At 43.8% G+C, this 15254-nt stretch overlaps 1 protein-coding gene across 3 annotated transcripts in view; it reads right to left on the bottom strand.

The window, feature by feature from the left end:
- The window catches only part of RABGAP1L (RAB GTPase activating protein 1 like), a 614224-nt gene that overhangs the window by 120637 nt on the left and 478333 nt on the right, over positions 1–15254 (bottom strand). For all 3 annotated transcript variants that reach the window (XM_058660694.1, XM_058660695.1, XM_058660696.1), the window contains one exon: positions 6269–6397. In XM_058660694.1, the coding sequence (XP_058516677.1) occupies positions 6269–6397 (129 nt within the window). The remainder of the gene's footprint in view (positions 1–6268; positions 6398–15254) is intronic.

Genomic DNA, 15254 nt, shown 5'->3' with positions numbered 1-15254 from the left:
CATGACCTCTGGGCACCAGTGACCCTGGCACCGTAGTGTCCACATCCCACCCTCTCCTGGGTCTCCTCCTGCCTGCTTGGTCACACCAGCTCCTACAACGGAGCCCGTATTTACACATCACTGAATTCATTCTCACCCCTCCTCTTGGCTCATGTGCTATACTCTTCAAAGAGAACTCACCCCCTCCCATTGGTTTTAATGCTGATGATGTCTAAATGTCTACTTTTACAGCACATCTCACTTTAATATCCACCTGTCTATTGCTCTTGGACAGTTCTGGTTACTGGAATAGGAATTTGTAGATATGCATCAGAAACTTGAAATAGCCAAGATTTAACTCACCAATTTCCATCCTTGCTGGTTGTCCTGTGTTCCCTTAGCTTGCTTCGTATCAAGTTGCCTAGGTGCAAATGCTAGTACCACTGCCATCTCTTCCTCTGACCTATCGCTCATATGAAATCAGCAGCATTTGGTCAATATGTCTCTTCAACATCTCTGCAATCCCACCATGCTTCTCCAGCAGACAGCAACTACTCTGGCCACACACTGAGAGGACTATCACAGCCCTTTATGTCATGTGTCATTAATACTCAATCCACTCTCTACACAGCAGCCAGAATAAGGCTCTTAATACAGATTTGGGAATCTCTAGTTTAGAAGGCCTCAGTTCCCATCACTGCCCTCAGAATCAAATGTAAATGGCCGGCCATGGCTGATCAGGATCTATACAAGCACCTGCTTCCTCCTTCCCTCTCATCTTCGCTCCTCAGGTGCCTCCCCCTCCTTCCTGGCACTCGGCGTGGAGGGCTTGGAGAGCAACACGGTTCCGGTTCCTTAAGGCCGGCGTCCAGCGAGTGCTGCTCTGGGGAGGGTGCTCATAACGGGACTGACGGGTGTGTCATGGCTGTGCAGCACTCGGCCAGAGCGCCCAGCCCTGGCACAGGGGAACAAGCTCCAACTCTCCTCTTGGAAAACACAAAAATCCAACGGAAATTTCTATTGTCTTAACAGGAATAAAAATGTTCATTTCTCACACAAAGAAATTCAAGTTTCTGCTGATTCAAAATCTCTGTAGTCCAATTCCAGACATAAAAGCCCTGAAATCACAAGATGCTTTTTAAAAATAAGAGTTATTTACTTTTCTTGGGAAGGTAAATTTACAGAGAGAAGAAGAGACAGAGAAGACGATTTTCTGCCCACTGATTCACCCCACAAATGGCCACAAGGGCTGAGCTGATCCGAAGCCAGGAGCCTCCTCCAGGTCTCCCACGTGGGTGCAGGGTCCCAATGCTTTGCGCCGTCCTCGACTGCTTTCCCAGGCCACAGGCAGGGAGCTGGATGGGAAGTGGAGCTGCCGGGATTAGAACCGGCGCCCATATGGGATCCCGTCAGTTCAAGGTGAGGACAGGATTTAGCCACTAGGCTATTGCATTAGGCCCATCGCAAATTCTTACCTGTGAGGTAAAAGCTGAATAATGATATTCAACAACAGCTGACTCCCTGGGTACGTGCAGAATACTTATAAAATATACTTTAAATAACTTTTATTTAGGTATTAATTTCAATGTTAAAGAATTGCATGACTCTCAAAGTTAAGTCCAATGAGTATTTTCTGATTTTAGCTTGAGTTGAATTCAACGGAACAGGAAGATATCAAAACAAGATAAAATCACATGTATTACATTAGTATTTCAGGAGCACTCAGGATATCCCTGACGTTTAGTGTCACACAGGTTTTAGAAGAATAAAATGATGTACCTGGTCTAGTATGTTTTATTAGTAAACCTCGTTGGGGGACACAGAATATGCCACACACAGAGCTAACAAGCTATTTTTTCACCTGCAACTGTTACGTCTATTTTAAAATCAGTCAGTGTTCTGAAATCACACAGCATTCAGTGTCTTAATTAAAGCTACAGGAAAATGATTCATTGTGATGAAGAATTAAAAGTGAACATGCCCATTCCAAGATACAACTACAAACAAATATCAACTGCGGAAGAGAAAATTTTTAAGTGTTCATTAAGATTTTAAAATGTTTGTTCTACCCTGAGTCTTCTTTTTTTAAAGATTTATTTATTTTTATTGGAAAGTCAGATAAGCAGAGAGAAGGAGAGACAGAGGAAAATCTCCCATCTGCTGACTGACTCCCCAAGTGGCCACAATGGCTGCAGCTGAGCTGATCTGAAGCCAGGAGCTTCTTCTGGGTCTCCCACATGGGTGCAGGGTCCTAAAGCATTGGGCTGTCCTCGACTGCTTTTGCAGGACACAAGCAGGGAGCTGGATGGGAAGCGGGGCCGTCAGGATTAGAACTGGTGCCCATATGGGATCCTGGTGCATGCAAGGCAAGGACTTTAGCCAAGGTTACTGCGCTGGGCCCAACTTTCGGTCTTCAACAGGCCACAATCTGAATAAGTCCTAGTGAAGCCCCTCTGCCTGCTCCATGCCTATTGTCTACCTTTGTCTACGGTGCTTGGCCAGGCACCCGGCTGAGTCCATGGGCCCAGCTCCTTCCGAGCAAATACTACTGTCATGATGACTTACATCCCGACCCGGATCATTCACTATCACATCTCATGGGCCACCATCCCTCAGGAAGCGCTGGAAGAGGAGACACGACCATGGGGCAGGCCGCGAAGTGTTATTACAAGTTCGAACAGTGTGAAATTGGTTCAGGGAGTTGTAATCCGTTTTTCTCCTTTTTTTTGTTTTTAAGATATTCTTGGGGATGGGAGAGGAGTTTAAATAAAATAGAAGACAATGCAGTAGAGCAGAGAACATTAGAGTGCCGCAGATGTCACAGGGGTGTGTCTTCAGAGATATACGTGTGTATCGTAGACGCATTTCCAGTCGGCAACCTCGGGGTGGCCTCTGGCACAGCCCGCAGGACACTGCCGAGGAAGCTGCCCTCCCAGCCAAGACTGAGTCCTTGTGCCCATCCTGTGGCTGCTCCGCGTGCCTGCTACGGTGCATCTCAGCAGGCTCAAACGCCTCCTCAACCGAGTTCCTGACTCCTGCCCAACTGTTGTAGGCATGTGTGGCAGAGAGCCATTGCAGGGAAGATATCTTTCTATCTATATGTCTGTCTCTGTTTTTCAAATAAATAAATATTTTAAACTTAAAAAATATAGGTCTGAGACTATTTAAAAGTAATGTTAGGGCCAGTGTGATGGCTCAGTGGCTAAATCTTTGCCTCACATGCAGCAGGATCCCCCATGAGCACTGGTTCGTGTCTCCGCTCCCTGCTTGTGTCCTGGGAAAGCAGTCTGTCAACTGGCCAAAGCCTTTGGAACCTGCACCCGCATGGGGACCTGGAAGAGGCTCCTGGTTGCTGGCTTTGGATTGGCTCAGCTCAGATATCATAGTTGTTGCTGTGATCACTTGGGGAGTGAGCCAACAGAACAGCTCTGTCTCTCCTTCTCTCTGTAAATCCGCCTTCCCAATGAGTGCAAATAAATCTTAAAAAAAAAAAAAAAAGATAATGGTTAAGCTCAGGCCAGCAAGCTTTAGTGGCTGTAAGGAGCACAGCCAGTGCCTGCCAAGCCAGTAACCCTTCACGGGCTCTGGGCTGAGTCCCTGCTGCTCTGCTTCCAGCTCGGCTCCCTGCTGATGTGCCTGCCAAGCCAGTGTCCCTTCACGGGCTCTGGGCTGAGTCCCTGCTGCTCTGCTTCCAGCTCAGCTCCCTGCTGATGTGCCTGGACAAGCAGCAGAAGATGGCCCAATTTCTTGGGCCCCTGAATCCATGTGGGAGACCCGTAAGCAGCTCCTAGCTCTCGGCTCTGGACCAGTCCAACTCCCGTGGCTGTGGTCATGTGCAGAGTGAACCAGCAGATGGAAGATCTCTCTCTGTTTCTCCCTCCTCCTTGCTCTAACTCTTCTTTTCAAATAAATTAATTAATCTTACAAAAAAAGTTAAGCCTTTGGACTGCAGTCTTGCACAATCTCTGCCTTTCGTCCTCTGCTCCTCTGCCTTTCCTCTCCTAGGGTTGCCTCACAATCATTTCTGTATAATCATTTGTTTTAATTTAAAATGGTATCTTGTACACACTAAGCAAAAGACTATCTTCATAGATATTACAAAATTCCCCCACAACAATTACATTTAAAAATTATTCTATTAATAAAATTATTGAAAATTTTAAATTATTGGAACTTAATTTAAAATTTTTAAATTACAATATTCATATCTACTTGTTTACGTCCAAATAAGTCACTGAGTACACTTCCTGTACAGGAAGCCTATTGAGAGCACACTGGGACTTGTTCTGTACATTCACGCTGCGTCCTTCAAAACCCGTAAAACCTGTACTGCTCAGTTGACACCTGTCAGCTAACTCCATCCTCTGAGTTGTAAGCTGCACTGGGAAGAAACCCTTTCCCCATAAGTTCTGTATTTCTCAACTGTTTTTGTAGATGTGTTTGATCATTTGCCAATGATATTCATTTTCCCATGAAAACATTTAACTTTAGGACTTACCTGTATCTTAAATTTCTATTTCCATTTTTAGAAATGGTGTTTTATTCTAGGATTCCTACAGTATCTTCCTACTTTATACATTTCTGCCTACATCTCTGAATAAATCAAGTGGCTGGAGCCTCCTTTCAAACCCACCTCCCATGAAGTCAATGCAAGGTGCCATGCTCATCCAATGGATGCCTTTGGGTTAGTGGTCATGTCCCATTAAGCACAATAAGCAGTTTTTAAGTGTTCAAAGAATCTGAACTTTTGATAAAAGACATCAGAGGTCTATCTTTCCTGGTAACCTTGGAAAATGATCTTTTTTTGAGTACAGGGTTCATGTGAAGAAAGTTTTTTTTTAATTTTTCTGATCATTATTTACTTTCAATATTGAGTTATACCTTTTAGCATTTATTATTTACTTACAACAATGAAAATTCAAAACAAATGTATTACACCAATAAAATGCTGCAGTGGTCAGGGTGCCTAGAGGTCAATCGGTTCCTGAGACAGCTGCTTCGCATGTAAGTACGAGCTTTTGTTATCTTTTTGTTCATGTCATAGCCCGTAGGACCACATTCCACACAGTGTGCAGTCTTACTGCTTCGCCTCCAAAATAAACCCAGGTTCCAGCTGGTTCCACCCAGGCGTTATTCCGTGTCTCCGCCGATACCAACCTGTGTTCAACCCACCAGTCTCATGATGGGATTCCCTCAAAGCCTCCAGGCGCTGTCCTTGTTTCTCTTACTTTGTTAACAAACTAGGCCTTGTGATTCTCTAAAACCTAAAGACAGGTCATCTCACTACTCCACTCAAAGCCTGCAAGGGCTCTCCACCCCACTCGAAGGCCCAGGTCCTCCAATGGTCTTCATTTTCTGCCTGTTTGTGAGCATTCTGCCTTGCTCTCCTGTTACTTTCATTTCAAAGTACTTCATTCTGGTGCCACTGGCTTCCTCACAGCTGCTCACAATCTCTAGGCAGGAGCCAATTGGAAGGCCTTTTAGCTGGCTGCTGCCTCTAAGTGGAGTTCTTCCTCTAGTCACCACCGCGACTGACCGGTCTCCATCTTCAGTGAGGTCTCCTAACACTTCCTCCCTCTACCTTATCTCTTACCTCTTCCTACTCACTTGTTAACACATGACATAAATTCCTTACTTATATAGTGATTCAGCTGAGGTACATAAACCCCGTTCATGTTTTGTTTAGGAAACAAATTTAAACTTCATGTCATGGGTAGGTGAAAAGACTCTCTGGTATGCAAAGAATTAACATCAAAATTGCCTTCAAATCCACAATACCACAAATTTTTCAACTGAATTTTCACTGTTGAATGAACTTAACGGTTTTTTGTAGTTTTATCAGATATATGACATGGACCAGCATCGCCACAGACATTGGCAAGGATGGGAGGAAAATCAAAACTCAACTTTACACGTTCCTTACAGAAGTCAAAGTGTTGTATTGTCCAAGTAGTTGCCTTGTCCTAAATATTTCCAAACCAGATGGCAAAAGTTAAGCACTGAACGTGTTGTCATGCAACCACTATGGCGGCAGCCCATGGCACACCTTGAAGATTAAGTGTCTGTCCAACGGCAGTTACAATCTGATCCTGTTAGCTTCCGGGTTACAGAAACTGCACACATATTACGTTGATAAGAAGTCTCAAAGTCGGACAAGCTAGTTAATGCACATTATTGCCTTAAACATAATAACAAAACCTGCAAACTATGGAAAAGAGCTTCCCACAGTTTGCTAACTTACTCTGCATTCAAGTTCCATCTTTGTTATCTATAAATTCATGCATCTTACTTTAATATTGCATGCTTGTTCCATCAATCTTCTTGCATTTTCTTCCGCCCTGTATCTCTTTGGAAGCTGGACTCTGAAGAACTTCAAGGCACCTTCAAAATCTGCCTGCAAAAGGTCTTCCTTTGAGGTCTGCAAGAGAAGCACCAGAAATCACCATGATATGTTAGCCTGCACTCAGAACAAACATATTACAAAAAGAATTCCTATTTTCCTAAACATGCTTTATGGTAAGCTCTAAGTTCAATCCAAAAAGTTTTAGGTGATATTAAGAACATTTCTAGGACCCGGCGGTGTGGCCTAGCGGCTAAAGTCCTCGCCTTGAATGCCCTGGGATCCCATATGGGCGCCGGTTCTAAACCCGGCAGCTCCACTTCCCATCCAGCTCCCTGCCTGTGGCCTGGGAAAGCAGTCAAGGACGGCCCAATGCATTGGGACACTGCACCCGCGTGGGAGACCCGGAGGAGGTTCCAGGTTCCTGGCTTCGGATTGGCGCGCATCAGCCCGTTGCGGCTCACTTGGGGAGTGAATCATCGGATGGAAGATCTTCCTCTCTGTCTCTCCTCCTCTGTGTATATCTGGCTGTAATAAAATGAATAAATCTTAAAAAAAAAAAGAAAAAGAACATTTCTAGTTTTTAAAGATTTTTTTAATAAGTAGAAATAAATTACCATGAAATAGAGGCAGTTTAAGAATTAATTAGCTTGGGCCCGGCACGATAGCGTAGTGGTTAAAGTCCTCGCCTTGCATGTGCTGGGATCCCCTATGCTCGCTGGTTCTAATCCCCGCGGCCCTGCTTCCCATCCAGCTCCCTGCCTGTGACCTGGCAAAGCAGTCGAGGATAGCCCAAAGCCTTGGGACCCTGCACCCACGTGGGAGACCTGGAAGAGCTCCTGGCACCTGGCTTCAGATCGTCTTAGCTCCAGCCGTAGCGGTCACTTAGGGAGTGAACTATTGGATGAAGTCTTCCTCTCTGTCTCTCCTCCTCTCTGTATATCTGCCTTTCCAATAAAAACAAATAAATCTTAAAAAAAAAGAATTAACAAACTAACATGCCAATTAATATTACCTGAAGGTTACGATGGTACCAGGAATAGTTACAAAAATGAGACCAAAAAAAGAGGAAAAAATTAAATTCTGAGACTAATCTTTGCCTTTCTCTTGGGTCTTTCAAGGATATTATTATATAACCAGCTGAAGACATAAATAATATAATCGAGGTTCATCAAAGTAACATAACGAATACCTAATGGGAAGTTGGATTTTTCAACAAGAGTAGCTCAAATGAAGAAAATAAGAAATTAATCAGATAACTTTAAAATGCTGTGAAAAACCTAACGAAGAAAATAATTCTTATGAAAACTACTGCTGACACATTTTATTTTAAAAAATGAACCAGTGGAGGAAAGATCTCCACCCCCTGCCTCCCCCCAACCCCCCACACCTCGGTCCCTCTCTCTCACTTTGCCTTTAATATATATATATATTTAAAAATAACTCTAAATATATAATAACCACTTGGAAACAAATGTATGCACAGAAAAAAGACTAAAAGGAAACAAAATATTTATCAGGTTCTTTCTCCCTCATAACTGGTTACATTTTCTTAACATTTTGTTTCTAAAAGACTTACTGACTTATTTGGGAGGAAGAGTTACAGAGAGAAGCGGTGGAGAGCCAGAGGTCTCCCCCTACTCACTCACTCCCTAAATGGCTGTCATGTCTAGCAATGGGTCAGGCCAAAGCCAGAGGCCAAGGATTCCGCCTGGGTCCCCCAACGCGGGTGCAGAGGTCCAAATACTTGGGTTAATGTCCCCGGCCTTTCCAGGCACACAAGCAGGGAGCCAGAAAGGAAGCTGCAGCAGTATAGTCTGCTGGTCTCACTGATGGGCAGCTTAATTCATCCGTACCTCAGCAACGCTTTTGCAAAAGGACAATAAATATTTTCATAAACAACCTTCTGTAAATATCACAATAAATACTATGAGTTCAGGTAGCATGTGTAAACAGAAGGAAGCACAAAAGTGACTGAGTGTCTTAGAGTCAGTATTCAGTCACCTGAAACTTCCGAAATTCAAAATGTGGTTTTCCAATCTATACCCTAGTTCTGAATATTACTTCAAGGCCAGCATTTGGTAGTTAAGACGTTCCTTGCAATGCCAGCATCCCATTGGCTCTGTTTGAGATCCCAGGTTCCTGCTAATGTGCACACTGGAAGGCAACAGGTGAGGCTGGCAGACATGTATCCCTGCCACCCCTGTGGGACGCTGGCACTGCTGGCTCAGTCCTTGTCTGTTGTGGCCATTTGAAGAATGAACCATCACCTGGAAAGATCTGTCTCTCTGCCTCAAGTAAACACAAAATGAAAAACATAAAAATTAAATTAAAAAATTTGAAAATATGACTACATTTTAATATGAACGTAATGCTGATTAACAGTGGAGACTATGGGGCTGCCATTATGAAGATGCTGACATCCGGGACCAGACAGTTGCTGCTCTGCTTCCAACCCAGTTCCTTTCTAATGTGGCTGGACAGCAACAGGAAGTGGGCCAACACCTAGGGACCCTTTCACCCTCGAGGGAACCCCAAAGGGAGTTTCAAGGTCCTGGCTTCAGCCTAGCCCAGCCTTGCTTCTGTGGCCACTTGGGGACTAAACTAGTCAATGGAAGATCCTTTTCTCTGTCTCATCCACTTTGTCACTGCCTCTGGAATGAAAAATAAATAAATAAATCTTTTAAGAAAAACTTCTTAAAGATTGCATTGAAAATTATATAACAGGCCTAGTGGCTAAAGTCCTTGCCTTGCACATTCCAGGATCCCATATGGATGCCAATTCCAGCAGCCCCACTTCGCATCCAGCTCCCTGCTTGTGGCCTGGGAAAGCAGTCAAGGACAGCCCATAGCCTTGGGACCCTGCACCCACGTGGGAGACCTGGAAGAGGCTCCTGGCTCCTGGTTTCGGATCAGCTCGGCTCTGGCCATTGCAGCTGCTTGGGGAGTGAATCAGCGGATGGGAGATCTTTCTCTCTGTCCTCCTTTCTGTACTTCTGACTTTGCAATAAAAATAAATAAATCTTGAAAAAAAAAAACTATATAGCAAGTCAGAGAAACGCCTGCTCATAGTAGGGCCTGAATACCTGCAACCACTAGCTTGGTCTAAGCCACTGTCACTTCCGGGTTGAGCAGTAACCTGCTGCCCAGCTTCCCTCTTCCTGCCCTTGCTCCCCGCATCCTACTGCCCTGAAAACCAGGTGATGGTCTTGTTGTAAAGGCCTCTTAGAGTTCCACTGTGCTCACAATAAAACTCAAACTCCTCACTCGGGTCCACGAGGCTTTTCAGATCTGAAGCTGTGCCCCCCCCCCACAGCCTCATCAAATCGCGCTGTTTCCAGGGCTCCAGGCACACGGGCCTTCTCATGATGGTTTACGTCAAGCTCAGTTACTACGCTGATGTTCTGCCCTTACTGTTTCTTCTCCCTACAATATTCTCCCAGATCTTTACAAGAACATCATATTTTTGTCATTTATATTATAGCACCGATTTAAGGACTGAGCACTCAGGTTCTTCATCCTGAAAGCCAAGCTGCACCACGTACTGCCTAGTTGTATATCCTCTGCTCCTCTCTTGGGGACGCTTTCCTTGCCTCTCCCTTGCCAAGCCTGTTCACTCCTGGCTCCTCTGCAACAAAAACGGCCTCCAGAACACAGGAGGCATTACACTTGTTACAGGATGAATGAGCACAATCTACTTCTATTTCTGTTTTGCCATAAATGTCATTTTTTCCTTTACTGTTTAAACAGGAAAATGTAAAAGAAAAAAATATATTAATTAATTAACATACCAGGCAGCTTCTCAAGATTGGCCCAGCTTTAGGTGCAAAAACGTATTGATAAACAGAAGGTAAAACTAGGCCAACAGTGGCAATGGAAAAAAAAAATACAACACCTCAGTCCATCTTAGATTTGTTTGCTCCCTCTTAAAAACACAGCTACAGTAGCAGGAAGCAATGGAGAGACTGTCTAATATGCCATCAATTCACCTTAGCTGGAAAAGGCAGTCTGACAGAGATCCCCTCCAACTAAGTAATCAATTGCTGAGCCATTAGAAAGACATGCAGCCACCAGCTGCAGCAGACACACGACATCCCTGGCCTGCCTTTTTCAGAGGTATAGGCATGGCGGGTAGCTGTCTGGTGATGGTTTAGAAAACTCTAGACAGGCTACCAACTGGGTTTGTAAGGAAAGAGGGTTAACCCTTCTGTACCACCAAAAGGTCTAGGTGGTACTTCTGGGCCTAACTTTAGCTATCCAGAAACAGATGCCCATGTATGGTAGGTGACAATCCCTTGTCTACGGGCAGTGGCTTGGCTACCTAATTTTCTTATACTGCTGAAGACCTAATTTCAAGTCTAGCCTTTGAATTCATACAGAAGTAGAATTCTGGGACCACGAATGACAAATCCTACCTTCTAATACAGCCTGGTCAGGCAGAGATGGCCGCACTGGTACATGTGCCGTCTGGAGGACCTCTGTAATCTCAGAGGAGGACTGGCAACAGAACTTCCATCAGGGGGAGACTTTAGCCGCTAAGGAAGAGTTTTTCCACCCCAGAGCCCAGAGTGCCCTGTGCCACCCTTCACAGATCACATGGCTTGTCCAGCTCAGCCAAGCATGAGAAGAAAGCAGTGCTGACAACTATGGAGCAGTGGGCTCAGATACACAACGTGTAGACATTACCCTGCTCTCTCGCCCTGGCTTCGGGAGGAAGTTGGCACACTGAAGGAGTTCAGACAAGGTTGTAAAAAAAGAAGAGACTAAATGAATTCCAGTTACAACTCTAGCTACTCGTGGTGTTGAATGACTTTCCCTCTTTCCAAATGGGAGCATTTTCAATCTGAAGATTCTGAAAATGAAGCAAGTTAAGGCATACTGGCATATTTTACAAACTCCCAAACAAATAAATGCAAGTGATGATAGTTTGGGAAGTTATCTGTGTGCTGCTCAAATATGCTCAGAGGCTGATATTTGAGTGATTAAAAACGAGCACCTTGATCTCGCTGACATCTTTAGTTCTATAAAGCAGTCTAAGCAATAAGAACGTATACTTTTCCCATGGATTAGAACATAGCTAATGTCATTGTGGAAGAAAGAAATGCTACTCAGGATAAAACACACAAACAGAAACAATGTTTTTCAGGATTCTAGAAGGCAACCTGCAGTCCTATTTTGATTCTCTTGGGCTGTTCTCTCCAACGTTCTATCTGCTTTTTTATTTTTAATCTTTTTATTTTATTTTTTTCAACGTTCTATCTGTAAGAGGACTTCATAATTACCATCAACTCAAAGGCCACTGTAACACCTTAAGCAGATCCTGAGCTCATGAGACCAACTCTCCATTTTCTGACAACTACATCTAAAAGGTTTTCCTCTCTACAAGTGAGGCATAGATACTTCTTGTTCACAGATTAAGAACAAAGCTATGGCTCATCAGATTGCCATTCAGCTTTTTAAAAATAATATTTTATTTTTCAATGATAGTGTGTGTTTATGTGCCTATATGTTAAGGCCTCAGCCTCACAAAAGGAACACTTTTTAAAAATATTATTTGTAAAACAGAGTGACACAGGAAAGAGACCTTCATCTGCTGATTTACTGTTGATTACTTCCTCCAGTGCACACAGCAGCCGGGGATGGGCCAGAGCCAGGAGCCTGGAACCCAACCTCGGTCTCCCAGGTGCGTGGCAGGAATCTAAGCACGTGGGTCATCACCTACAAACCCCCTCAGGAACTGCTGTGGAAGTGTCCAGTAGCCAGGACAAGAGCCAGGCAACCTGATACAGGACATGGACACTCCCAGTGCTAACTCAATCCACTGTCCTGTAACACCTACTCCATGGAAAATATATACATATTCTTACAAATCCCAACATAATGCCCTTCCATACAAATACAAATATGATTAACATTTTGTTACATTACTCATCTTCCTGTTCTTTACACATACATTTACTAAAATTTCTAGCATCATGTACATAGTATTTTGTTCAATATACTGGATCTACAACATCCACAGATAAATCTAACATTAGTAGTTTATAATATAGGTGGTAGTGCTTTCTATGGAAACAAAAACATGACTTCAACCAGGGTTATACGGTCCTCACACATACCCATTATGGAGATAATTAATGGCTATAATTTACTTTATAATTATATGAATACTAATACTCTCTCTGACAATGAGGAGAGGCTTCTAACATACGATCTTTGATGGAAAGACTCAAGTTCTGAAAATGTATCCATTTGTGAGAAGATCTTTAGTCTTAATAGCTAAAACACAGGCCTCCCGTATCAAAGTACCAGAGTTCAATTCCCTGCTGTGACTCTTGACTCCAGTTTTCCTCTAATGCCAGCCTGGGCAGCAGCAGGTGAGGGCATGGAGTGGATTCCCAGCTCCTAATGCCTGTCCTGGCTCTTGGGGGAGGCATTCACGGGAGTGAATCAGCTGATGACATCATCTCTCTGTCTTCCTGTTTATCTTCTCACATGAATAAAAATAATACATATCCCTAAAAGGCAGACTAATACTTAAAGAATGAAACCAAGTACTCAGGGAGATTGTGTTGGCTTCTGGGTTATCACTACTGCCCATATTCACTATACAGGATTCCAACAGGTAAGGAGAATTCATTGAAATAGCAAAATTCTTACTTTTTTTATATTGCTTTTAGAACAAAAGTCAGGGAAGAGCAGTATTGGGCGCTAGTCTGAGTCCATCCCAGTTGCTTCACTCCCAGTCCAACTCCTTGCTTATGACCTGGAAAAGCAGTGGACGATGACCCTGAGCCCACGTGGGAGAAACAGAAGCAGCTCCTGGCTCTTGACTTTGGATTGGCTCCGCTCCAGCTATTGTGGCTATTTAGGGAGTGAACCAGCAGACAGACCTCTCTCTCTCCCGCCCTCTCTCTTTCTCTCTCTCTGTTTTGCTGTGTAACTTTGCTTACCAAATAAAAATAAATTTTTTTAAAAAAAAGCACATCTACAAATTAACAACACAAACCAAACCAAACCAAACCTAAGTGGGACGCATGAGAGTGTTACTGAAATGAAAGCTTAGCTCCCACAGGCTGGCTCTAGCCTGCTTGGGTGGGGAGGCCTATACACTCACAGCGAAAACAACCAGCAGATCAGTACCAAAACTGTGGCCAAAGTACTTTGTGCAATGCTGTGACAATCACGTTTTATTCATATTCAAAAACAAAAATACTCAGAGGGGAAAAGGGAGATTATAAACATGAGCGGAGCAGAAGTTCTGCTTTTTGCAAATTTCATGCACTTACAGAACATGGACTGTGGCCAGGTGCTCCTGCTGATACCATTTTGAATGTGTTTTTCCCACTGAAAAATTCAGTGCAATGGTGTCACATTTTCAAGTGATACTTTCTTACTTCAGTAGGTGGAAACAGTTCTAGCATCTCAATGTTAGCTCCAGATGCTTGTATTCCAACCTCCTCACTATTCTTGGGTGATACATCATTATTTAAAAGTCTAGGGTTTGGGCCCGGCGGCGTGGCCTAGCGGCTAAAGTCCTCGCCTTGAACGCCCCGGGATCCCATATGGGCGCCGGTTCTAATCCCGGCAGCTCCACTTCCCATCCAGCTCCCTGCTTGTGGCCTGGGAAAGCAGTTGAGGACGGCCCAATGCATTGGGACCCTGCACCCACGTGGGAGACCTGGAAGAGGTTCCTGGTTCCCGGCTTCGGATCGGCGCGCACCGGCCCGTTGCGGCTCACTTGGGGAGTGAAACATCGGATGGAAGATCTTCCTCTCTGTCTCTCCTCCTCTCTGTATATCCAGCTTTCCAATAATAATAAAATCTTAAAAAAAAAAAATTAAAAAAAAAAAAGTCTAGGGTTTATTCTTTCAGGTTATTCAATTAAAAAAAAAGAGAAAGAAATGTAAGAGTTTTTGCACAGGATTTAAAAGAAGTGATACTAGTTAGCTGGTATTGAGGATATTTCTATCTCTTGCTTTGGTGGTTTAATTTCACTGAGGAAACATGGTTGGCGACTCTGCATAAAACATTTATGACGTAAGAATGTATCTAAAATGAAGTATTTATACCTGGCTTATTAAAGGAAAGTCATGCTGTATGTGGTGTGCCTTTACAGGATGATAAGCAAAAATCCCCAATGTGTTTCTTTTATTCAACTTGGCTTCCTTCTAACCAAGAGTCATAGGAGCACAGTGTTCTGGTAGCTGCATGATCCTGCTGTCAATCAGGGAACAGTGAAAAAGGCCCAGCATCCACATCTTCAGTGCGGCCTGGGTATATCCCCACCCACTTATCTTTTTAAAGTAATCTGTCTTACAATGGAAAACATTGCAATCTTTAAATAAAATATTCATGCATGTTTGTACAATATGTACCCATGTTTAAAATTTGATCAAAAAACCAGAGGCACGTCTTAAAACTTTGGTGCTTGCCCTCTTGACTAGAACTGGAAAGATTCCAACACAAGGCAGGATTCCTCCAGGACTTCCCTGTGTGGATTAGCCATCAATACCACATCATCAGCTGGTCCGAGAACACAAGGCTGAACCGCTCTACTTCCCACTGGCACGCGGACTGAACTGTGAGTAGTTACTCTTTGGATAAAAGCCATACTCCTAATTATGAAAAGGTATATGATTTTATGAAATGCAGATCATTCCTGATTCATGAATCATATTCCAAGTACAACTGTATGTAACAGTCAGAGGGTTCCAATGGCCTTGAGACAACACACATGTACCTTCCACATGGAATCCAAGTAGCATCCCCATCTAGGCTCTGAATACTAAGAGTGACAAGAACCTGAGAGACGCCCTTTCCTCAGACACCTAACTTGGCAACCCACCAAATTCTGTACCAGCGCATATACAAATGCCTAGGATGATCTCCCAATGCCTCAAGTGGGAGACTCGACCCCGTGTGAATTTAACTG

Source organism: Ochotona princeps, chromosome 2, assembly GCF_030435755.1.
Source record: "Ochotona princeps isolate mOchPri1 chromosome 2, mOchPri1.hap1, whole genome shotgun sequence".
NCBI classification, from domain to species: domain Eukaryota; kingdom Metazoa; phylum Chordata; class Mammalia; order Lagomorpha; family Ochotonidae; genus Ochotona; species Ochotona princeps.
This window is presented reverse-complemented; position numbering and strand designations above follow the sequence as displayed.